General features: G+C 41.1%; 1 protein-coding gene across 1 annotated transcript; it reads left to right on the forward strand.

Moving 5' to 3' along the window:
* Nucleotides 1-3,752: 3,752 nt before the first annotated feature.
* DBX2 (developing brain homeobox 2) lies at nucleotides 3,753-24,650 on the forward strand. Its single transcript, XM_065847538.2, has 4 exons — nucleotides 3,753-4,446; nucleotides 16,665-16,760; nucleotides 21,402-21,589; nucleotides 24,000-24,650. Exons 1-4 carry the CDS (start codon nucleotides 4,110-4,112, stop codon nucleotides 24,312-24,314), a joined length of 936 nt encoding a protein of 311 aa, XP_065703610.1. The 5' UTR covers nucleotides 3,753-4,109; the 3' UTR covers nucleotides 24,315-24,650.
* Nucleotides 24,651-26,163: the final 1,513 nt, after the last annotated feature.

Below are 26,163 nucleotides of genomic sequence, written 5' to 3' on the forward strand. Positions count from 1 at the left end.
TCAAAATCCTCATACTTGGCTATATGGAATCAAATGGCAGTAATACAGTTTGGGCATCTCAGGCTGCCAAAGGGGAATGTTGTTTGGAAGCATGGAGGCAGAACAGCTCACACCATGTGAGGTCTTCACACCCAGAAATGGCAGGTGTACTGAACTTTCTGCATACCTGATTTTAATAGAATGTGAAGTGCATTTAAATGACTAATTTATCTTCTTAAATCAATTTGAGGCATTTTATCCATGCTGATAGGAGATGACTTTGGGAAAACTCATATTCAGGAACAGCACAGTGTGCACTTGTCCTAGGCTAGGTAGGATTTTTCCCCTATTTACATGCTGCTTTTGAATTGCAAGGCTTTTTAGCTGCTGCTGTCACAAGGTTCTGGACAATAGAAGTTCTCCTGAGACAGCTTTCCTACTGATTTCCAACATAGCCTATGCAGTGCAATAAAAGAGCCTTCCCATTATCTTTTGGATACCTTGGAGTAATTTACTGGAGTGCAGACCTAAACTGCAGCTGCTTAAACCTTAAGCAGTTGTCTTAGCCAGGGTGGCTCTCCATGTCAAAAAGAGCTCGCAGAAAAATTACATGTATGTAAATCTAGTAAATAATGTGTACGCTGATTGAATTTGGTAGAGTGTAAAATAAGGAAATGAATGAAGAATTGGTTTTGTTATTTGGATTTTGTGGTTGACTGCTGCAGCTTATGACTAGCCATGTATTTGGCAGCTTTAGAAGAAAGTAAGTAAAATGTCAACAAGTTAGTGAGAAATTACTGGAAAGAAGTTAAAAGGGACATCTGAGAGCTAATATGAGTGCTTCCCGTTAAGTAATGGGAAGAATTGGAAGAAAAGTTTGAACTAATGGCAGGATTCCAACTTAATGTGAATTGCTACAAGGAAGGAGAGATCCACCAACTCAGGGATAGAAATGCCATCTGAGAAAGGGCAGAGCTGATGTAGAAGAGGGATCATTAGCGAGACTTTGATTTAGTTGCACAGATCTTGTCCTTGGTATGTTAAATACAGTGAGACTGTACCCAGGACTCCCAGTGGGGAAGGCATAACAGAAAGTACTGAGCATTTCATTTATGTTACATGTACCCCATTTTTTAAGCTCTGCAATCTGAGTAGTGTATCTTCATGTCTTCCAGTCACTTGATGCAAGCCAAGATATCCAGTTAAGGCAAACTTTCTTCTACTTTAATGTGATTAAGGTAAAAGTAAATTAATAAATTGGCAAAATCCAAATACAGAGTTAAGTACCTTCCAAGTTTGCAGGACCAAATGAGATGAGAGCTATTCACCATGTGAATATCATCTCTACTTACTGTATGTATCTAGGTAATACAGGGGCAACGACTTGCCAGGTCCTTGGCAAATGTGTTTGTGACACATTTCTAGGCTGCATTCTCCAGAAAGGATCTGGGTTTAGCAGTGCCATTTGTTTTTACACTCAAATCAGTTCATACTCCAGATGAACCTAGGAAACCTAGGCTTCCTTGTACTGTGCTCTCCAGCTTTTGACACGTAACATCTCTTGGGCCTGACTGTACCTTATTATCACAAGCCCAGAGGACAAACAGAATTCACTGGCTACTGCTCAGCAGGGCTATGGGCATGTGTCCCAGAGACAAAGTGCCCAGAGGCTGCCCGGTGTAATGAATGCATTCAGCTATTCTACTCTACCACCCTTATGTAACCTCACACAACTGGTTTTAGGTCTGAAAATATTTTCTGTCTTAAAACCTGATCTGGCGCTTTGTTGGTTCAGCTACGGAAGTGGAGCCAGAATATGTGTGAGAAGCCACTGATAGATGAAAATGGGAGAGAGGAATGGAATGGCTTACACATACCTTGCAATGAATGGGTTGAACCCTGGAACTACAGATGAACCCTGACACGAATTGTTAACCCATCATGTAGCAACTGATCACTCTCTTCCGTGGAGCAAAGCAAATTTCTCAAATACTACATGTGTTTGGCTTATATTTCACAGAAATGCACAATTTGTAAATCATACTTTACTGAACTACACAGCTAAGATTAACACAACAGTAGCCACTGTGCCATGAGAAATGGCTTTGGAGGAAACCAAACCCCAAGCCTGTCTTTGAAGGCTACTGTCTTTGACAACCATTTTTTCCTTGGTCAATACCTTTTATTCATGCAGCACAGCTGGATGGACTAACTACACTTTCCCAAGTGCTGAATTATGGTTTCCAGTGTCTCAGGCCCTTGGGAACTCTGTGAGAATTTGGTCAGTGAAAGGAAAGACAGAATAAATCCTCAAGTGTGGATAAATTTATGATGGGTAATTGGAAAGGCAGCTACTTGCAATGCTCAAAAGCAGGTGCCCTCCTGGGAAAACTTGATTCTTTCCCTTAGAAACATGATAAAGATATATTTCTGCATTTTAATATTATAAAAATGCATATTACCTTCAGATGTACTTTGGGATACACTAGGCTAGATTCTGTCCTTTTCTATGTCAAGAGTCAACTCCAGTCTCAAAATTCTCACAGGTAAAATACTTGGATTAGTATCTTGTGTTTACAAAACTGAAATGCTTCAGATCTGTAAGTAGAAGTGCTTAAGCTGTGGAAACTCTTGAGATTGAGAATAGTTAAAGAATGGGACTGCATCAGGGCAAATCTATCAGATACGCTTGTCTTTGTCTCATTCTTCCTCATACTTAGAGCCACTGTTGAAGACAGCAGGTCAGACTACAACAGGCCCCTGGCGTGAAGAATCCTTATCAACTCTTAGGTTCCCGTTCACCACAGGTAACAACATATTGGTGGAAGTGGAGTAAGTGCACAAACTCTGGCAGGGCAAATCTACTCAAGGATGTGCAGGAAAGCTTGTGACACATCTCCCAAGGTATTACTTAGAAACGCAGCACTTAGACCAGGGGCGTCAAACTCGTTTTCACCAGGGGCCACACTGGCCTCATGGTTGCCTTCTAAGGGCCAAATGTAATATTAGGACTGTACAAATGTAGGAGTAGTTACATTTCCTAACATTTGCTGTCTGAGGACATGGATAATCGGTTTTACCTATGAACTGCCCTGATTTCCAAGGGGTTATGCTCCTATTGCAACACAAAAATAAGGGACACATCTGCTCCTGAGGATTTTGCACAGAATATTCCTGAGATAAGACTGGTGAACAGCTGCCTTAAAATAAAAGGTTTTCTCTACAGAACGGGGAGATGCTTTCAGGTCTTTGGGAATGGCATCCAATTTTAACTTTTTGCATGTGCGTTTGAATCGGAACATCTTTGCCATATTACACAGTTTGTAAGAAAACAAATAAGAATACACACAAGAAAGTAGAAACGGACGGAGCCACTGCTGTGAAAAGATGTTTATGCCCACAGAAAGTGTGGTCCCACCTCTCGAGGAGAACATGATTAACAGTGCCATGCTGATCTTAATTAGATTTATTGAGGCAAATGTTGAAAATCCAGCGGGTTCGGGGGTAACTAGAGAAAAAAAAAAAAGGCCAGATAAAAATGCCCAGAGGGAGTGAGCTAATGACTATCTTCCCATTACCTCATGGGATCATTAGGTCGACATGATCTCGTCGCGGCCAGCACCGGAGCCACGTCCCCGCCGGGCCGGAGGCCTTTCCCTTCCCCGCCCGCACAGGTGCAGCCCCGCGGCGGGAGAAGCGCGCCCGCCGCCATGTCACCCCCTGAGGGGGCGCCCCGGCCTCCCGACATGGCGGCGGGCCCGGGGGGTCGGGCGGGCAAAGCAGGACTAGCGCCCCCGCGCCAGGACCGCTCGGCTCCCCGCCCTGCCCCCCTTCCCCCGGGGGGTTGCTGGGCAAGGCGGTATTGTTGGCCGCGTCCATCACTCCCCGTCCCCGGCTGACATAATGAATGCACTTGGACACACCTTCCAGCCCGCCGAAGAGGCGCGCCGCATCTCCACGGAGCGCCCCGCCGAGCTTTGCGCTCCGTTCCCCTCAGCCCTCGGGGAGGCGCCCCGCAAGCCCGCCCGGCCCCATAGCCCGGCGCCCCGTCCCAGCCCAGTGAGGGGCCGCGGCGGCCGGGCTGGGCTGGGCCGGGCCGGGCAGGACGAGGAGGGGTGAAAACCCTCGCTATGCTGCCCAGCGCCCTGTACTGGGACCTGGTGGGCTCCTCGGCTCTCCTCAACTTGCCGGCCGCGCCGGGCTTCGGCAACCTGGGCAAAAGTTTCCTTATCGAGAACTTGCTGCGGGCCGGGGCGCCGCCGAGCCCTGCCCAGCTCCGTCCCCTCCCCGCCAGCCCCGTCCCACTCAAGCTGTGCCCTGCAGCGGAACAAATCAACCCTTCAGGGGGTCCCTACCCGACAAGATGGGCTTTTCAAGTGCTTAACCCCTCAGCGGCGGACGGCGGCCGCCTGCCAGCGCGGGCTCCGGCGGCGGAGAGAGGCGGCGTCTTCCCGCCGGCAGCCACAGGTGAGCGCCGGCCCCGTCCCGCGTCCTGCCGCGGGGGGACGGGGCAGAAGGGGCTTCGCGAGGGCTCGGCCCCGGGCCTCCGCACGGCGGCACGGACAGACGCGGCCGCACCCCTCCTGCCGGCCGCTCCGACGAGCCCGGAGAAGGCGGCGGGACGCTGTGTCCCGGCGGAGGGTCTGGCCCTGCCGCTGGATTCGGGAGCCCGAGGAGCGGGCAAGGGGCCGGGTGTGAGGTCAGCCGGACGGTGGCTTCAAACGGCGCGGGCCGGCGCACCTGTGGGTGCAGTGAGCGCGGTCGAGCCTTGTGCCGGCAGCCAGGAGCGCCTTCACTGCCCCGAATCGCGGTTCTGTCGGCTCTGCTAGTTCTTCCCAGCCTGGAGGAATGGTGAAAGAGCGTTACCGCCGACAGGCGCTCCGGGAGGGTCCGGAATGCCGAGTTTTGGGAGAAAGACGAGCGGTCGCGTTCCCCTCTGTAGCGGTGGCAGCAGCCCCCTCCCAAGGTGCCCGGTCCCTGGGGGACAGCAAGGGCAAAAGAGCTTTAAAGCACTGTAAAAGGAATGTAATTAGCCTTGCAGTCCGGTGTTAGAGCCCGGGTGGCGGGAGATGTGTCCCCGATGCCGGTTTGACTAGTTCCGCGGCCCCCGACGGGCCCCGGTGAGCTGGAGCAGCTGGAAACAAATAGTTCCACAGAACAGGTTTCGTTTATTCAATAAGCCGATTTTCATATAAATGTATTTTGTCTGGATGTGAATAGCGTTTTAAAGCATTTTCAGGAATGTGCACATTGTCTTTCACTGAAGATTTTGGAGTTGAATTCAAAGGTAAGTGATAAAATTCGCTATTAGACTCACCATGCATATTGCATTTTGCCTTTCTGTTGTAATATATCAAATTATTTCAGCCATGTGTGCTGTCTTCAGAATATTTATATATGATCTTGCCATTTAAAATGTACTTAAAATGAAAATCAGACAAACAATCATATTTATTGAAGTAAGGCTTTAAGTTATGAAACCAAAAGGCTCGGTTTAGAACTGGAATTAATAACAGTTCTTTACAAGCATAATTTTACTTCAGTTAAATCCTGCAAACTGTTCTGCAAAATCCAAAACAGTTTTTTTGATCCTTTAGCATGATGTACTTTAAAGATGGGCAGGAGGGAGTCAAAGTAGTGTACATTAACATCTCTGAATGGTCCAGATCTCAGCTGCTGTAAGGATTATCTTAAGTGTATTGGTTAGTTAAATATGTTTGTTTTAACTAACTACAGGCCAGGCCAGGAAATGCGACAAATATCATATTTCTGGAGTTAGGTGCATATTTTCACACCCACCCTCCACCACCCTCCTGCCGCCAGCAAAAACTTCAAGGAAAATGCTACGTTTCTGTGTACAGAGCACGTGTAAAATGGGAGATAGCAGAATGCCCCAGCACTCACCATGATAGGTCAACTTTTTCTAAGTATTACAGAAGTTCCTGAGTGCTGAATTTTTCAAATGCTTGCTTACAGGATTCGTTCTGTATTTGATTGGCCTACAGTGGTACTCGTGAACTTAGCAAAGTGTTGCAGGCCTGCCTAGTGGTTTTGGAGTCCAATCCTGTATTTCTTCTAATCCCACATCTCCAAGAGATTTCAGAAAGAGCTTTGGACAAAAGCACTAGGGTCTTACATTTGAGCAGTGAGAAATACTAGGTTTCTTCATGCATTTTGCACTCAGAAAAAAAAGTCTCCTGCAAATGTAGATGGGCAGCAAAGATACATATTTTCTAACAGGGATCTGTTGATTCTGGTGTGACTTACAGGACTTAAAGTGATGAGGACTTTTAGGTATCCGAACTTTCATAAAAATGTAAATTAGATTGGAGCTGTCCTGCTGAGACAGATTTTGTGGTTTCTGAGGAGTCTCTTCTCTGGAGTGTGGGCTGGGGGAACTGTTCTGGCTGGACACTTGCATTTGTGAGTAAGGCTGGGGTGGTCAGGCTGTGCGTTATGTTTCTTCTTCATGCAGTGATGGGGCAAAAGAGTGTTTCGTCAGAATAAGAATTTTAGCCTCTAGGGACTAATGAAGGTGATTGAACTAAGGAATTTGTGCTAAGTAGGGTTTTGTTTTTGTTTTATTTTGTTTTTAATTTACTGATTTTTGTGAGTTTTTGGAGGAATAAACTCTTTCCTATTTGGACCCTGTGAATCGCATGGCATTTTGGAAAATCTTGGTCTAAGTTTTTAAGAAAGACTACTGAACATGATAAAGTAAAATGATTTGTTTTAGTTTTTCTGAACTAGCAAGTGCTTTATAGATCATGCAGGGACTAAAAGTGCTCTCACAAACTAGCTTGGCATGATCCACGATTTCTAAAATTAAAAAAAAAAATCCTTGTAGAAAAGATAATGGAAAAATATAGGATATTTTGGAATCACTAATCTGTGTTGCTCATGTTGTCCCTGATTCTGGTGAGGTATGAAAATCCTGTATTCTTTCTGTAAAGTGTAAAACTCTTACCTATGGCTGCAGAGAAGATCGAGTGACGTTGTACTCTTGATCTGTGGCATCTGGTCTTGGAAGCTTTTCCCTTTGTAAGTCCTCGGCAGCAAAGTTTTATCAGCAAGTTTTCATTCCTCTAATTTACAGGTTTCAAAGGATTTATTGTGACCATTTGAAGTGCTTATCTGCACACATATTTTGAGTTCTCCTTCAAATTTATCCTAAATGAAAACTTGAAAAAGTACTCTCAAATTATCACACCCTAAGATACATCATCTAATGAGTGGGCTTGAAAAAAATATAAGATTAAAATAATCACTTTCCATTGTTACATTGATTTTTTTAAAATTAAATGTGATCAAATCATAGGTTTTTAAAATTAGTGTAGTTTATTTTGACTTCAGGGTAGAACTGCATGAACAAGCAGCATATTACGTAAAATCTAAGAAGGAAAAGCAAAAGGAGCATTACTGCTAGATGATAAACTCACTTGCCTTCTGCAATGATATACCAGTTAATACCAGCCTGGGATTCCCACAGGCTTTCTGGCATCTTGCTCTGGAGCCCAAGCACAGGCGATGAAACACTGAGCTGGGCTCACCAGCTTGAGCAGACAGGATGAGCCCTGTGTTTCAGTTTAGCTGAACTGGATTTCTTCCAACCTGTGTACTGATTCTTCTCTTTTGAGACCTTTTACCTTGATAAAATAAACGCGTAATTCTGTACGGCTGTGTGAGAACTTTGCATATAATATGTATGCTTAGCCCTGACTAGGTAAAGCAGTACAGAATCTGGTTCTGCGTTTTAAACGCTGGATGCCCAGACTCTGTTCTTCCTGGTTAAAAAACTGTTAAAAATGGGCTGTTGTAAAGCAGCATTTCGCAGTGAATCATGTTACAGCTATGCAGCTGACTTGCACTGCTTCTTAAAGTGTCAGGGAATTGAGCAAACTAATAGACTCTTAAGTGTGGAAGAAGTCCTCAATGTCTGCTTGCAAATATGGGATTTGGTCCTTCTCCTTGTATGCCAGCCCTATCATCATCTGGATAAATTAGAAGACATGACAGTTTTCCTCAGTGTTTTCTGACATTGGAAAATTATCTGGAGGATGCTGAGATGCAGTCTGCTGTAGCACAGGTTCTTTAAAGAGGCCCACTCCGTATCTTTCCTCGTGACTTGGTTTCCAGAAGTTTTGGCTGACACCAGATCAGAGCGACCTCCTTGAGAAATGCAAAGTTACCCTGGTACCTGAAATTATTTTCTGAAAATCTCTGCTCTTTTCAAGTAATTTGCCCTGGAGGAGGATGACACTAAGTGCTTTACAGCCTGGATACGGTCATTAATGGTATGTGGCAAGAATCTGGCTTTCAGCTTTAATCTTGGCATTTCGATAGATTAACAGAGAAAGGAAACTGAAAAGTGCAATGAAGCAAATAAATAATGAGATACTTCCTTTGCAAAACTTGCTGAAAAGTTTAGCTTACGGGATTTTTGCCTAAAGCTTCAGCATACAACAGAGCAGAATATAGTAAAAATAACACGAAGCAATTAAAACAAGTATACCATAAACATAATTTTGACTTATAAATAATAAACATCCATTCTGTGATACAGATGTAGCTTTTCTTTCTGCAACATTTGAACACTTTGCATTTTAATGCATTTATCATCACAATGTACCAGTGCGACAGGAGGCATTTCTAGTGTGTAGAGTAGGAGCTGAAGAGAAAAAGAAATGAAGTGACTTGTGTAAGGTAATACAGAAAAACAGTAGCATTGAAGAGACATAAAACCAAGCCTTCCTCTGCAGGCTCTCTTTGGACCAGTGTCAGTTTTTTCCCCTTGAGGTAAGGACAGCAGTTCTATTTGCAACACTGTTATTTTAATCAATATACCTTATTGTCCCTTTTTAGTAAAAACTCTTGTGTTTCTTTATGACAACCAGGAGATACTTAAATTACTGAAGTGATTCTCTTCCCTTCATTTTGGACCACCTCTTAGTGAATAAATGCATATTTATTATTGATTTCAAACCAACTGGCAAGCAGAGTGTGTCCTCAAGTGACATGTAACACTAACTTTCAGTAAAAAAAAGGCAGGAAAGAACTGAGTGTTGTATCTCAGCTCCCTCTAGGCTTGCACTACCCTCTGGAAAGTGCTACTCTAACTCAGGCAACAAGCTGACTAAGAAGTCTTGGGATTTTCCTGTTTTGTTGGTATTTTCTGGGGATATAAAGCTTCTATAGGGTGGGGAGATCTATTTGGCATCTTTTATTATGCCTTGATTACCAGGAGCACTGAGACACCTTTGTTGTTTTAGCAGTTTATCTTTGGAGACAGAGAAGTTCGTGTAAGTATCAGAAATCACAGCATGCAGCATCTTTTCCTGCTTCCAGCTAACTTTGTGAGCCATTTAATAGAATCATTTTGGGGTGCCCAGCATGCCTTAAAAGAGCAGCCACAAAATGGCTTGTAAAGGACAAATCTCAGTTCTCACTGTAAGGCTGCAAGAGCCAGACTGGTGCCAGCTACAGCTCGACCCTGAGCCAGCCCGGCAGGCCGGGCTCAGCCAGCATGTGAGCAGCTCTTGCTGTGCCCTGAGAAAGGAAAGGCATCCCAAATTTGGTCCTCAGTAAAGTTTAAGCACTGCCAGAAGATCTCAAAGCTGCACTAGGAAGAGCAGTGGAGGGGCTTTGTAGAAGTTCGCGAAAGGGAAACATGGAATCGATCATGGCTTCAGTAGTGAATTCACTTACGTAAAATGTATTTTGTATTGCAGAGTGAGCTGATCTTCTGAAATCTTGTAGTATAATCTTCATGTTTTTAGAAGAGACATGAATGTGATGAGGATTAATCTCATCGGGCAAGTTCTCTGCCCAAGTGCAGGTTTCAGGTTTCATTGCACTGTGATTTCTTTTGCATTAACAAATTCCCCTGGATTTTGGGAGGCATGTTTTCTGTCCACTGAAGTTGTTATGGATTCTTGTATAATGCAGCTCTGTAAAATAACTCTAATTTTTCTAAGTAACTCTAGTAAAATAACTCTAATTTTTTGTGGTCAGTCGTGACCCATAGTGGAATTGAGAGAGTTTTTTTTTTTTTTCAAAATGAAACCAGTGCAGATACATGAGGTAGTAGGAGGCTGTTTCTAATGTCAGATATGTAGACCTTGATCCTTACAAAGTTAGGCACCTAAATGTTTTCAGTAACTTGGACTATGTTTCTTTGAGGTGAGTCATCATGTTGGAGGATAAGTGGCCTTTGCTTTGTGTTGAAAAGCACGTGAAAATTTCCCTTAGGAGGCTGCCTTTTTCTGAGGTTATACCACATAATTCTGTTGAGGTGTTTTATATGTATGTTGGGGATTTTACCTCTTCTGCATGAATCTTGGGCTACTTGGTGGTGTTATAGTTTCCATCCCTGTCATTTTGTGACTATGAGAATATCTCAGAGTTCAACTTGAAAAAGTATTTCCGTGTATAAATTTTAAAATACTAAAACCTCATTTGTTACCAAAAAAAAAAAAAAAAATTAAGAATCCACCATTTGTTATTTTATCATTCTAACAACGTTTAGCTGAATTTGAGACTTTTGTCTGGTTGGAGCTGGCAATACTGCAGCAAATGAAGATTGATCCAGGCAGGAAATCTTAGCTAATGAGTGCAAACCACCACAATAAACTGTGCTTTTTGCCTATGGTAAGATTTTGAATTAGGGCTGCAACAATGAAAAAACAGTGAATTGTCCTTTTGTAGCATATGACCCTAATTTTGCCTTGCTTGAGGAAATTACTTCTACACAAATTGTAATATATTTAAAATAAAATAAAATAACTTTAGTGCCCTTATGGCTGAATTTCATAATGTATTACAGGGTCTTTATGTCGGTACAGAGGATTGTATTCCTTTGACATTACCTATGAAGGATAAGAAGAATGTCATAGTAGTTTGGCTGTTTAATAAAAAAGAGGTATCTTGTCTAATCTAGTTGTCTAAATACCTTCTCTAATTTGTATTCAATACAGAGAGACGCCTTCAGAAGATGATACAACTTATCTTCTTAGATGCTTATTTTAAGGTGCTGAATCACTATATAGAACTACTTATATCTTCTCATTGATTGTACAGGAGGCCCAGACAAGATACTTTTAGACAGAGAAGTGACAGTAATGTCCATTTTGACAAGAACTGGTAAGCAGGAAGTGAAGGGACACACTAGCGAATGGACATCTCCTTCAGAAGGACAAAACCAGAGACAAAGCTGGTAAATCCACAGCTTTCCACATAACTCATTTTCTCAACAAGACTGCGTACAAGACATGGACACGGTGGAAACCACCTTTGCTGCTGACACCAGGAGACCCATGCTGTCTTTGGAAAATGATGTGGTGTTTGTTTGTTGCTTTGGGTTGTCACAGAGGTGAAATCTGGCCATGCATTGTCACCAACCTAAGGCACTTATATTTCCCCAGATGGAGAAAAAACAACAATATGTGTACAGCAAATCATGCCCTAGTAATAAGACATGTGAGTGATGCCTCTGAAGATTGACACTGATTCATGTAATCTCAGATAATCCACAGTGTGACTGTCAGCCCCTACATTGCTAGAGATGTAAGAAAATGATGATCATGCTGTTAGCTATTTCAGGCTCTTTTTGGTGTAACTCTCTGCTAATTTTTGAAAGCCCCACCGAGACCCAATGTAAAAATGCAAGCCCACTTCTTGTGTTCACCTTTTGTGTAGGATTTAAAGATATATTTAGAACTTCAAAACCCTTTCTATGAACATTTGCCAATATTTTAAAACTGTTCTGCATATGCTGCTCTGGTCTGCCCTTTCAGCTTGGCTTCCTTTGAGCATTCACGCAGTCGTGTTTTACGGGAATGAATGGGAAACGAATGGACAGTGACTTCGGGAGTGCAGGAGAGCCAGCTCTGAGGGATGCTGTGCCACAGGCTTTTGCAGTAGGTTTTGCGTGGTCCATGTGGTGGTGACTGCCTTTGGTGGCATATGGCAGCGGCTGTTGCTTCCTTCTCATGGCCAGGAACTCCCCTTCAGCTGGCTGAAGTGCTTTGGGGGTACACAGCTGCTGCTGGAACATTGCAGTCTGAATACTGCTGGGGGCGGATCCGTGGATCATTGTGAGGCCCAGGGCTTGCGATTCAGGAGCAGAAATGGTGCCATGTGGCTCAGCTGGACCACTAACTGGCAGAACTGCTGCTGATCTATTTGCAGTGAGCTTTTCAGGACATGAAACTTTCCTGCAGCCTTGCAAAAACCTGCTTTAATCGTTGCCAAGACTGGATGTAAGTAGAGTGTTGCAGTTTACTTGTGCCCACTTCATGGGCACAAACCATTCCAAGGTTCTCAGATGAAATGGGGTGATTTTCCTGATAATATTTTTAATTTGCCAACCAGGGCTGGAGCCTGGCCATCACTGTGGAAAGCAGTTCATGTGGACTTAGCAATACTAGGAGAATTAAAGTGTTCATGCAGCATGAGGCCTGTCCCTGTACTTACTGTTCCTTGTGCAGTGCAGTGATGGAGGCCTGTGTGGGTAATACTAGAAGTTTATCATCAGTTCACTTTTCCTCAATAGTCATCTTTCCTTCAACCTTTCTCCCTTTCCTGCTGGCTAACGGCCTACAGTATTTCCTGAGCCATTTCACAATACTAAGGCTAGGGAAAGCAAACAGTGTCTTTAATAATAAGCCATTTTAAAATTACATATCTATTTGAACTGAATTGTTCTGAGGAACTTTACTCTCAAAATGGTGGATAGTTGGAAGGAAAACTTCTCGTCTCACTGTCAGCGTGACTTTTTAGTATGGGAGGGCTTTTGAGTTTAGAATATCTTCAGAATTGGCAGTGTATTTTAAAATATCAGTATCTGAACTAATCTCTGAGTTTTAGCGCTAGGTGAGTTTGAGGGCCATTTGCATATTTAGTATCATTTTATTGTCTGTAAAATGCTTTTTACTAACAAAGCTGAATTTAAATGAGATTATTACTAAAATTTTGCATGCAGCAACAGTGTCAAAAGAATGCATTTTTGTGAAAAAAAAAATTAATTTTAGATATTTCATCCTTTTATGTTTATCATGCAATAAATTTTATTTTAAAGAATATAGTACAGTTTTTGGAGTGCCAAAAGGCATTTATACCATAATCTGATATTTAGTTTTCATGCATCTCTGAAGCTAAACCCATGAAATCTGACTCTTGTGCAATGCTTAGTTCCATACTGTCTCTATTTTTATGAAATTGTAATTCAAAACAGAAAAAGAATTAAGTATCTTGTTAAGGATTATTGGGATTTGGCCCTTGATTAATGTGTATTCCACATGGCTGGAAGGAACAGCTACCTTTTGGTTATCACGTACTTCATTCTGCCCAATAAATACAGAACTAATATTCTGACTTTTTGGCAATTTTCAGTCTTGTGTCAAGGGCAAACAATGTTTGCTTCAGATTGCTTGACCGAGGAATATTGGTAGAGTGGCTGTGATACATATGTACAGAAAATAAAAGCATAGGCAATGCTTTCTGTGTAATGTCCCCAGCACTGATAGGTGTCGTGATACAGATACAATCACAATATAATTCTGAAATACATATGCATTAAATATATAATTTTTCTGTGAGCAATTCACATTGTGTTGGTGAAGTTTCACACAGACAGTGGAAGACATTTAATGTGATGAATATTCTCTGTTGTTTCTATCAAAGATAAAAAAATATACTTGGATGTGTTAGGTTGAAGCATTAACATTTTTCTCTACGTGGAGCTCCCAAGGTAGAGTTGAATATCCCTGTATTATGCCAGATTTTTTTACTGATTAAACTCTGGGTGACTGCTACATGTCAGTTTGAGCGCAATAGCTTCAGTAGATGTGACCTGGGGATGGGGTTTGATACTTAATGTAGAATTCACTTGTGCATCAGTGTAGTTGGAGCACATTAGGGAAGTTTATAAACTCAGACGTATGCATTGGCTATAGGCTCAGGGAGACAGAATGCCATTGTTTATTTCACAGGATCTAGAATAAACCAGTCTTGAGAAATGGTCTCAGGAACACCTTGGGTCAGAGTTATATGAGGATATCACCTGCATCTTTTTTCTTAAGCGAATGTTCTACCTGAAAGTGATACATGCCATGCAGGCAGAAAAGACAGCAGTTGGTTGAGGGAATTAAGTAAAATGCCCAAGAAAGCCAGCAGCATTATTTCTATTGACTTGAGCAGAATTAGTGCCAAGATCTATCTTGTTTGCATCGCGGTGCTCTGCTAGTGCATTAAATCATTGCCAGCAACATCCATGGAAATATGTGGCTTTTTTGGAGCTTCCTTAAGCAAAATGTCTGAAGTTTTGGCCCTGATCTGTCTCCTGACCTTTATGCTTGAAGCTTGCTGGTTGAGAGTTTTAGTGAATGGAGAAAACCCGCCCTTTCCTAGTCCTCTACCTTTATTTGCAGGAGCATGGTATCTATCCAAAGCAATAGCTTATTCATTTCTGGTTTATCCAGATATATCCCGGCTGTGTCACATACCATTATGAGCACCACATTATCAAAAAAAAGACCAAGGAACTGGAGAGAGTTAAGAAACCATAACAGGGAATATCAAGGACAGGCCAACATGTCTGACAAAAATTGAATGGCATGAATGAGGTGCTGGAGCAATGACTGATGAGGATAGGGCATTATAGCAGCCAAGGAGTATTTGAGCTATGTGAAAAGGAAGCAAAGAAACTGAGTGTGGCACTGTCTGTGTACCAAGTTGTGTTTTTAAAGGTGGAAAGTTTTACCTGACTGTAAATGAAACTTGATAATGGCATGAGGAATGTGGTTGCAGGGAAGGGAGGAAAAGCTCTTCACCTGGGAGTTTGGGACCTGCAGCAGATAGAAGATGCTGTCAAGAACAAGTTCTTGTGTTCAGGAGGGTGGCTGAGGTGATCTGGCAGGTCTTTACCTTCTCCATCTATCTCCTGTGCTTCTTCAGTTAGTCAAACTCCTTCCAGCTTACGCCACCAGTTGCACTGAAGCCCCTTGGATATGTAAAATAGGTAATATTTGGCTGCATGTTCTTGACTGTTTTAAGCTCCTTAGGATGCAGTTCCACAATTGATGGTCTCATGTGGAAAACAGGCTTTAGAATACTAATGCTTGATGTAAATCATTCCCGTTTGCAAACATTTTGCAAGCGTACACCTCATATATAGGCAGTTAGTTCCTCTTGGAATATATTTCATTAGAAACAGTAAAGTGTCCATGGAAAGCTCTAGCAGTAAAAATGCTAATCAACTCGTAATGACAGCTGGATAAGTTTTCACAAGCTTGTATGAATTCAGAAAAAAAAAATAGAAGTAAATACTTTTAAAATGTTTTAGGCTTCTACAGTAATCAATAGTTTATTCTTTTGGAAGATCAGCAGATTTGACTGTCAGAAAACTTATTATGATGCCTTAAAATATACTTGGGAACCTAATTTTGAGTGATCTTTGTTTTTAATTCCATTTGAAAAATACTTCAACGTTAACAACATGGCTTAGATACATTTATCTATTTATCTTTCTTCCTGATTATTGATTTTCTATTCTTTTTTTTTTTAATTGGAATGTGTGGTTACCTTTTTTTTTGTTTTTAATTAATCTAGAGATTTGACAAACTACAATACTGGATATAGAGCCGTTTATTTTCTACCTAAACCAAAATAGGAAAGTGACATAAGTGTTTTGATGCTGATGACATTTTACAAGCATACAGTTCTAGCAAACATGATGTACCTATTTTCAAAAGAAAAAATATTCCAGGTTTCACAGTTGACAAGTATGAGCAGAAATTAAAAGGTAATTAAGATTAATGGGAAAGCCCTTAAGCTTTATAGAGAAAAATTAAGGGTTTATGAGATAATGAAGACTTTTGTAAGAATTGGAAGCGCTTCTTAGACATTACAGAGAATTCACTGCTTCAAAAAATTCTATAGAAATTTTAATAAATATAACCTAATTCTGTGGGATGATTTTACAGTTTTTTATTGTAATTATTAAACGGAACCTTATTTAGCCAGTGATTTTTTTTTTTTTTTTTTTTAAATTTAAAGCACTTTCCCAGAACGAATGAGTGTACAATCAGCATAGCAGAATCAAGCCCTGTAGTTTTTGCCTGTAGAGCTTAGCTGATTCCTCTCATTGCATTTAATATAATTTATTCATCAAGGTTTGTTATTTTTTGAAGTCCTTATCCGTCTGAGTGCTGATAACAGCATTGGAGTATGAGTGGAAGAGACAGGATTCACTTTTATAATAGATTCTGTTTTTCTAGAATATCATGCTTATATCATGAGTTATTTAAAGTAACTTTTTCAGATGCATTATACTCGTTATTTCAACAATATATTATTTAAACAACGTCGTCAATCTCCATATTTAGGAAAAAGCCCCATAATTATAGAAAATACAGAAGTAAATTTCAAATCTGCAGAGTTTCATTCTTATGATAGATACGTTGACAGTTTTGCATATTATATTGAAGCTACACATGTAAAATAACCTTGCTAAATTAAAGAGCAATTACTTGGTTTGTCAGTGTTTGCCTTAAAAATATTACCATCTTGAAAAAAAGGGAAAAAAACCTGTGGGGCAGGACTTTACACACTGACTTTTCGAAGGACTGTTGTTATGAATATCACCTAAGCTCAATGGATAATCAATTAGATCTCTGCTTTCTTTGCAGCTCTTTCCAAACACTTTTTTCTCCGAGCCCCGCCATTCTACTCGGCGTGCTGCGGTGGGTCCTGTCAGCACCCTGCATCCCCCACTGCTTTTCCAAGTAAGTTTTTATGCTTCATCAGTAATGCTTGAGTTATTCTGTAAACCAAAGCAGCAGGATTTAATGTGTTCTGGAAAACTAATTGGTGATGCAATGGCAGCAGCTAATTCCTTAGTAAAATCACAGCAATCCTATTCAGAGGGTTTCCAAAGATTTATCAAACTTAAGTACACTGAGCAATTGTGAGAGGTTTCTAATGGCATTGAGACACCCAGACAGAGCTAACCTAGGAAAGCTCCTTGTTTTCAGTTTGCTAGAAAAGATTCTTTAAAATCAGTAACTCCTTTAAAAATCTGTCTCAATAAACATTGGCAAATAGAAAAAGAGCTGAAAGATCTTAAAATGGATGCTGCATTTTAATGTCTGTTAGGGATAAATTATGATTCTAGAAGCTTGAGCATTATTTAAGTAAAACAGTCCTTCTTTTTGTAGAAGCCAAATGCATGCATGTGTTTAATTTGTTTTTCTTTATTAATTATAATGTAAAAAAATTAAAGACGTAAATTGAAGAGAATTTTGACTGGTGTACATTATACATTCAGGATTAAGACCTGGAACACACTTTAATTTAATCCAAACCTAAATTTAACCTTGATTGGGAAGTTTGCATGCCATAATGCAAGAATGGATATTCACGATTTGATGTGTTTATGGCTCAGGAATGCAAACAGAAGTGTTTCCTCGTCCTTCAAAAAAGAAAAAAAGCACAAATCACATGTCAAATCTAAATGAAAATTTGAGTTAATATGTGTTCTAACATATACTTTTTTTTAATCACAGTTACATTCAAACCCTTCCTGACTACGTGCATGCATTTTATGAATGTTTCAGAAGGGCAGTTGCTAAGTTGAATGATTCTTGACAAGTGAGGCAGCAAATGCTGGCAGTTTAATGAGCTGCAAGTTTCTGAGCACCTCTTCAGGGGGCTGACACTTTCCCACAGAGCGTTTTACGTGGCCCCGGCTCTCCCACAATGGCTGACAGCACCATGACCAATCACCACTTTCACTTTACTCATCCACACGCGACCTCACCACAATTTTTCACTGTGCAGATGAACTTTAGGAACCATTTCACATTGAAAAGGCCTGGGCAAGGGTCAGTTGCCCTTTTGTATGGCCATAAAGCAATACTCTATGTGCCAGTCTTTTCTCCTGTCTCACATTCCAAGAGATTTTCTGGACACCATTTAAAGCACTTGACTGAAAAATAAAGCAGTGAATGAAACTGACTTTTATAGACTCATTCTAGCTCATCTTCCCATATAACCCTGTCTACCTGAAAAGGGATTTAGTGGATGAGCTGAGTGTATACAGGGACTTGCTGAATACATAGGCCCATTATCAACTGTGGGGATTGTTTATTAACCAGGACTGATACACTACTATTTTGGAAGTGACCTATTAATTGTCCATTTAACTAGAATGTATTGAATTCAAATGAAAAAATGGAAACCATGACTAAAGCTTTTACTTGCTCCTTCAAGGTGGTCTCTGCCATGAAGGCAAATGAAGATTGTTCCACAGATTAAGAGGACATTTATCACTATATATTGGGTTACAAAGGAAAGACTCAAAAAAAAAAAACCTGAAGCAAAACAAAAATCAAGCCAGCAACATAGGAAGTAGTTGGTAACAGATTCACATTTATATCAGCAGAACACGAAACCTTTTGATGCATGTTCAGAATGACAGGCTGCAAACTGACTTATTTCATTTCGATGGAACTGTTGAAATATATGAATGACTGCCTATCTTGCCATACTGAAAAATCCGTTAATTCACTGTGAGCAGACAGAATGCATTTTGGAATATGGGGTATTCTTACAAAAATTATCTAGGCTAGTCAATTAGGGGAGAGTATTCGTTATCCCAAACACAGGTTTCAAATTTTTTGACCAGGTGGCTGTTTGCTATTGCTTGTGCTCATTCTGCTCATCATTAAATTTTGTTTAGTTAATCCTTTGAAATCAGTCACATACTGTGCTTTGGAGTGTGTAGATTCTTCGCTATTAAGTTAGTTTAATACAGGTGTTAAGCCGTACCCTACATACTGCCTGTATGGGAATTAATTGGTGCCTGGGGACTCCGTCAGGAGGTTGTTTCTTTGCTGATTGACTGTTAACAACCGGCCAGGCAAGACAAATTTTAAGGGGTCACATAATCTGGCGTCCGCTGTCCTTGGCTGACAACTCCATTGTGGAATGGAGCCCAGGAGGGAGGAACCAGCCAGTTCCGCCTCTTCCCTCGTTGGTACCTCTTGTTCTGCGGTGGGGATGAGGTACCAGTTCTTCTGCTGTCAGACTGTACCTTCCAGTAAACTTGAAAATGGCTGGTGATTCATCCACAACTACCTAGAGGCTACCTGGAAGAAGGTACCTAAATTCACCAAATTCAAGCAGAAAGGAAGGAAAATGTGCTTGAGGAAGAAGGGCCAGTATTTGCCCTCAGCTTCATGGGCAGGGTGGGAGCTTGGGGTGGGGGTCATGAGGGGGCTGTGCTCTCCTCAGAGAAATATGGACTCAGCTTGCCCTTTGCAGAAACCTCCATCATGGCATTTTGACTTTTGTTCTGGAAATAGTTTTTCTTTGTTGTTTGGATGGAGCCTGACTGTGTCTCACTTTGTCATAAATATCAGGACAGTAACCAATAGGTTATGATTTTTGTATCTGATCTCAAATATAATTTTGACAATTGAAATACATCCATATAAATTTAGACTTCCTTATATTGTATCATTTTAAATTGTAATAATTAGTTTTTGCCACAGGCTGTTATTGGGGACAAATATAAAGGTGGGTTCTTATCGTGTAGAAAAATTCAAGAAAGGCATGTCTAGCCAAGTGCAACGGCCCCTAAATCAGTTACGTTTGACAGTGGCAGTGTATTTTAGGGAAGGATCATTGTGTGCTTGCTGAGCTTCTAATATGCTTCCTCTACTGGCCACAGCTGGAGGCACGATGCAGGACAATGTATGTATGTAATATCGAACCAGTCACTTATGCACCACAAATGTATTTAGTCAACTTTGCAAGACATACATGTATACACTTCAGTTTCTCAGCATTATACATACACAGTTCTACAACATCCACAGTGTATGTGTGCTTGTTTCTCTGTGGGTGTTTAAAGATACACATACCCGTGTGTGTATATGTATAATACATAGAAGCTGAAATGTGGTGTAGCCCCAAGGAACAGTTTGTGAAAGCTGCATCTGGATTTAATTAGTATTTTTGAGAGCATTAAATCTATTGGACAAACGTATTTACTGCCCCCCTGCCCCAGCTATAGCTAGCTAGAATAGACTTTTTCATGAAAGAATGAGCAGTCTTTTAGAAATTCTGCTTGACATGGGGATTTTGCCATTGTCTTCAGTATGAAAATGGTCCTTGACAGACATCCAACAGCAGCACACCTTTGCAGCTACTGTAACTACAAACTGGGATAGCAATCTTGGGCCATGTACCTGGGAAGGTACCATGGACAGGAGGACAGCTTGTACCTGTAGAGTCTAATCTGCCTGCAGTGCAAACCAAAGCCACCTTCATGGCTGCCCTCTCACAGAAAGGTCATAGGTGCCGGTGGCTATATAACTGTGGCACAGGTTTCCGAAGGGCAGCTCTTTCCTGGCCTCCTTGCAACTTCCCTGTGCAATTATCATGTCCAGCACTTGGTGACAGGCCCTGTTCAGCCGGGCTCTGGTCGTGCTCCCTGGGTGAACGTTTGGGGAAGCCAGCAGTGCTGGAGGCGTACCAAGCCTCTCCAGGGACTGCTGCCCTTGCACCACATCCTTCTGGGGAGAGGGAGCATGGGAAAGCACTGTGGCTTTAGGCTCAATTGGGTGTGAGGAAGGCGAGAGATTTATCTGGATTTGGATTTTCTGTGCTCTTTGTGAGGCCAGTGAAGGGACAATGCGAACAGTTCTCCACTGCAGCTCTTTTCCCCATCTTTGAGGCCATTTTCCAGGGAAGGATTCCCTCTAAGCATAGATCAAGGGGATGGGATTGGATTCATTGAAAACTGCCCTCCCAGGATTTGCTATGAGATGTCAAAGGATTAGAAATTGGGCTGAAAGGAGTAAGTTCAAGTACTCCTCAAATCCTGTAATAAAGAAATTGCTGTGGTTTCCAGAATGAGTAATTGAATGGCCAGGGATTTTCTGAGAAATAGTTCACTCTGAAAGCTTTTCGTTAGTAAACAAAACTAAAGAAAGCTCATTTAGTTTCTTTGAATCAGTATTACAGACCACTTTTCTCTGGTGCTACGCTTCTCACAAGGAGAAAATAAACTCCTAGGAAAACTTACTGCAGTTCACTCAGTGATGATAATGTGGAAAGTGGAGAAGTTTCTCCCTGACTATATTTGAATTTTACAGTAGCATGGGTCTTGTGTTAATTTTTCTCTATGAACTCATCTGATTTACTTTTTACCATGTCAAGGGGAGACTTTTGACCACTGACAACACCTCTAAATGCAAGTGAGGATTTAGTCCTTAATGAACACAACTGAAGCATTACGACACACTTGTAACACCAACAAATCAAAAATGGGACAGTAGCCTGCTAGTATTATAATGAAGAGCACTTAATATTTTTCTGATACGTGTTAGATATGTGTAACTCTTATCCATTTCCACTAGGAGAGGAAAGTGTCCTGCCTCTTCTGAGCCAGGAGTCTAACTCCAAAGCCCGGAGAGGCATATTAAGAAGAGCTGTCTTTTCTGAAGACCAGAGGAAAGCTTTGGAGAAAATGTTTCAGAAGCAGAAGTATATCAGTAAAACAGATAGGAAGAAACTGGCCATTAACCTGGGTCTAAAGGAGTCTCAGGTAAGGAACGGCAGAACATCTGTGACCTTTTGTCTTTTTGCGTAAAAATCTTTAAAGTGGCTTTGAAGGAGGAAAATTGAACAGCACAGGGGCACCCTGCACTTCTTCACTGAGCAAAGACCTCAGTCAATCGATGGCAGTTTTAACCAAGGAATGCTTGAACAGGTTCCTAGTTTATTTCCTGGAGACATTCATTCAAAAGTCGATCACGCCATTTTCACACCAAGTGGGAGAAACATGACCTCTGCATTTCATTTCCAGCACCCGTTTTGCTGTCTGACAGAGCCCCCCAGGAGCTTTGGGGTAGGGAACTGTGCTCCATCCCACTGCCTCACAGGCAGTGATCCAGGCAGAAAACACCACAGCACAGAGCCCTCCTGTGTTCCTCTGAGCACCCTTTGCGCTTGCAGATGAACAGCTAGTGACAATGCAATCGACAGCACTTGCTCTGGAACCATTCTGCCCCAGGAGACAGGCAACCACCCCACCCCTACAGAAAGAAACTTGGCTGCACAAGGAAAGAGATCCTCAGAGCTGAGAGAAACTGCAGACTGAAAAATTTTGCAGGGTGACCTTCTAAAATGCTCCCACTTTATTTACCAATTCACAGTTCGTGGGATTTTTCACCTGAGTCTGAGTTGGCCTAATTGCAAGATTTGAGAGTTTAGCTGAGGGTCTAAAACCTCCAGTGAGCTCTTCTAACTGAAGGAGCACGTTAATGGTAGTGCTCAGTGGCAGCAGCTCAATCTGGAATCTCAGGGGCCTGATCTAACTGCAGGTAAAAACAAAGGAAAAGTGCCTGGCTTGAAGAGCATGAAACCTGAAAGAAAGTGGAAAAAGTGTTTGTGAGGGCATGTAACAGCAGAAAATGAACATGCTAGCCTCTGGCGTGTGGGATTCTGAAGGTGCTGGAATAGATGCAGATCTCTAGAGTACAGCTGAAAGAGAGTAAGAGTACTATTTCATTTCTTTGCATGCAGCATGAGTGAAAATGCTTAAGATATGTGTGATAGAAGCTGTTTGGGGGGCACAAAAGCCTGGGAGTGGAGATGGGAGTTTGATCATCTTTATCCTGGAGATTTTCAGAACTTGACAAGGCCCTCAACAATCTGATCTAACCTCACAGTTGGCTCCCTTTTGCACAGGAGGTCTGATCTTGTGGTCTGTAGTGGTTCCTTGCAACCTGAATGACTCTGACTCCATTGCAATCACTGCAACTAAAACAAAAAAAGCAGCAGAATGTGGTGCTTCTCAGTGTGATGAACAGAGCTGTTAATCTGTGCAGGATAAACTGTTTTAATGAAAATGTGCAATTGCACTCACCAGTCTGCTGCCTAAAAATTTCCCAATATGAAATCAAATTCCTGATATTACAATTATCTCCTTGAGCTTTTCTTCAGTGTTCTTGATATTCAAAAGAGCGTGTGTGGAATGTGGAATGGCACATAGATAACAACTACCACTACAGGAAAATAATTTCACAATAATGATAGACCATTGTGGAGGTTTTTTTGTGGATTTGTTTTGTTTTATTTTGTTGTAGTGTTTTTTTTTTTTCCTCATGAAAGGAAGAGAAGTTGCTGTGAAGTTTACTTCTTCAATTTTTCAGTTGTGCTGGAGGAACAGTACTTGCCATGTAAGGCAATGGCACAGCCCCTTTGTCTTCACATCAAGTGTCTGAATACTAGAAAGAATTGAAAATATTTAAGGGAAAATGGAACACAATCTGAATAGCTGGACTGATTCCCTGCCCACTCCTTATTTCTTCTCAGTATGTAAAACCAGTTCCTAGATGTATATTTCCTTGAGCTTTTCCCAGCATTTCATAAATGCCTCTGAACACTCGTGATCAAACTTTGCAACTCAAAGGTTTTGAAAAATTAATTTTATCTCAAAAGCAAATGGATTCTAGGCAGCTCCTGGAAAAATGTAGTCAGGCAGACAAAATGTCTTTAAATCCTTGCTACTGTGTCAAATGTCATAACACACATTTTGAAGCTATATGGCCAAGCTGTTTTTAGCTATCCTTGTGAATGGGACTGTCAATGGTTCTTAGAGTCTCTTTTAAATAGAAGGCTTTGCATCACCAGTAGTATCACTTAGTTTTGTTAATGACAATGCTGATTTACTCCGAGAATCCTTTTCTGTCTAGAGGGATCTTGCTATAGGAAATTTCTCTATCCCTAGCCCCTGGGCTGTCCTTTTTCCAATCTAAACCAAACAATCACCTGTTTGGTGGTGAAAGTCAAGGAGAGTATTGGTAAATGTCAATCAGTCAGCTTCACTGGCTCTACTATAACAATGAATAAGGAAGGAACATGAAACTAAGGGGATGGAAAGAAAAAAAATTGTTGGGACAAAATTGTTTAAAGAAAAAAATGATCATAAACTCTCATTAACTTGCCAACAGGTGAAAATTTGGTTTCAGAATCGAAGGATGAAATGGCGAAACTCCAAAGAAAAAGAAGTGCTTTCAAACAGGTGCCTCCAAGAAGAAGGTCTTCAGGAGAACTACCTCTCACGATCCAGCATGAATTTTACCTCCCCATGCCCATCTGTGTGGGAAGTGTCTCAGGAGCAGGCGAGTCCAAGGTGGAGGGAGAATTCTCCAGGAAATTCTGAAAAACTGACTCGTACACAACCACCCCCAAGAGCAAATTCATCGCAGAGCCCACTGTATTTGTATCCTGACCAAGACACTGCAAACAAGGCAGTTACAGCCTAAGGAAATAGGGGCAGTCTGTAAATTGAGTGGAGAGCACAGGCATCAAATGAGCTGTCTTCTAAGACTAACAATATTTGGACGTTGTAAAGCTAACTAGTTTATGCCTCGTAAATTTGCTAAAGTCTAACACCATTAAAATGACAAGCAACTAATGATTTAAGAAGTATTCTTCAATACTCAGTCTTTTCTTGTGTTTTTTGCAGTCTTGTACTGACCTTAAAAGTGAAATAGGAACTGATGGTAAGTAAAATGAAGAGCATGAAGCTGAAGTTGTGCTCCGATTTATAAATCTGCGCTGTATATGATACTCATTAAAAACACACTGATATAGTATCACTCTTACCTCTCATTGCAGTCAGACCAATTAATTTATTTTGTGCACAAGAATAACCATTTCCCTCAAGATAGTAAGTTGCTTTGGGTGATTTTTAAAATGACCTAAATCACACAGTAGGTTCATATTAGACAAATGTAGGCATTTTTAGTATGTTTCCTGTATGTCTTCACCTATATCAGTATTCAGTTGGTTTTAAATAGCATGGTCACAGGTCAGCTGATAACCCTAGTAAAGTTTCAATACTAAAAGACAACCAACGAACCCTATAAAATGTTCCATGTTTAAATCACTTTAATGCAAATTCATATTGCGAAACGCAGTTCACTAACTCTTGTCTTTTCTCCTGTGAGTGAACCTTCCAGCATTCTTAACTGTGAATCCCAGTGGCTTTTGTCAGACTCTTAGTGTAATCTCATCTGTATTTCAAAACTAACGGCGATTTGCAGAATTGTAGCTCAAATGCACTACGCAATAGAACTATAATTTGAAAAACTGCCACTACAGCTGTCTCAGAGAAGTGCTTAAGGAGATGGCATACCGTAGTAGCCTAATTCCTGACTTACTCCTGTTTAAACTGGTGCCAGTAAGTACACATTAGCTGATGTCTGTATCAAAGACAGGACAGTGTTCTGTTTAATACAAGTAGCCTCATATAATAATATTAAAATTGCTTTGCTTAAAATGATATGCTTGTTTCATCCACTCTAAGGAAATCACTCTATGAATTTAAGTGTAATTTTTTGTTTATTTGCAAGGCTTTATAGCTCAAAATGGGAGCAGAAGTTTTTTTCTTTATCATGTATTTATGATTGCATTTGTTGAGAAGAAAGACTAAAGGTATTTTATGTTATAGGCAGAACCTTTGGAGAACATTATGGTTTTACAGGAACTATTTCATTTCTGGCAGATTTATATATTTTATAGGCAAAAGAGATTATTACGATAATCTAATCTGTTTTTCCTCTTCATGCATGCCATGAATGTTTCTAATTATTCTTGTCTTGAGCTCTGAAGCTTTTTGAACTGTATTTAAGTCTTGCAAAAAGCCATACAGTTGTTATTTAACATTTTACTTTTGGTGGATAATCTACTGTTCCCCTTATGAGGTGTTATTATCTGGGAGGTGAAGTTTAGATATAGTTGCAGTGATGAAGTTTGTATCATAAACTTAATGCATGATCAGGCGAGTTTTGTATCCCACTGTGTGCATGTCCTGCCTTCTAAGTGTTCAACTGTGCAGTCCTAGTCTTGCACTATTTGTCATTCTGCAAGTGTGATTTCCTACACTTGTTTTGAAGAAAAAGGAAATTACAGAAAAAATGAGGTCACCTCTTCCTGTGGTTCCAAACCCTCTCTAGCATAAGCTGCCTAGATGCCTACCCCCAGAAGGCACTTGACCACATTTGGTGTGCCACCTGTTAGATGCTATTCAGTAGCAGAAGAAGTTTATTCCTATCTTGCAATTGAAATCCCAGAACCAATTTTTATTCTGCCTAATAGGAATGGACAGAC

This window comes from Patagioenas fasciata, chromosome 1, assembly GCF_037038585.1.
Source record: "Patagioenas fasciata isolate bPatFas1 chromosome 1, bPatFas1.hap1, whole genome shotgun sequence".
Lineage (NCBI taxonomy): Eukaryota > Metazoa > Chordata > Aves > Columbiformes > Columbidae > Patagioenas > Patagioenas fasciata.

What these genes read in the sequence shown, in the direction of transcription:
- DBX2 (XM_065847538.2), top strand. Translation starts at nt 4,110, where the DNA reads ATGCTGCCCAGCGCCCTGTACTGGGACCTGGTGGGCTCCTCGGCTCTC. An exon ending in CTTCCCGCCGGCAGCCACAG is followed by an intron (nt 4,447 to 16,664) that starts GTGAGCGCCGGC and finishes CTTTCTTTGCAG; the next exon opens with CTCTTTCCAAACACTTTTTT. An exon ending in ATCCCCCACTGCTTTTCCAA is followed by an intron (nt 16,761 to 21,401) that starts GTAAGTTTTTAT and finishes CATTTCCACTAG; the next exon opens with GAGAGGAAAGTGTCCTGCCT.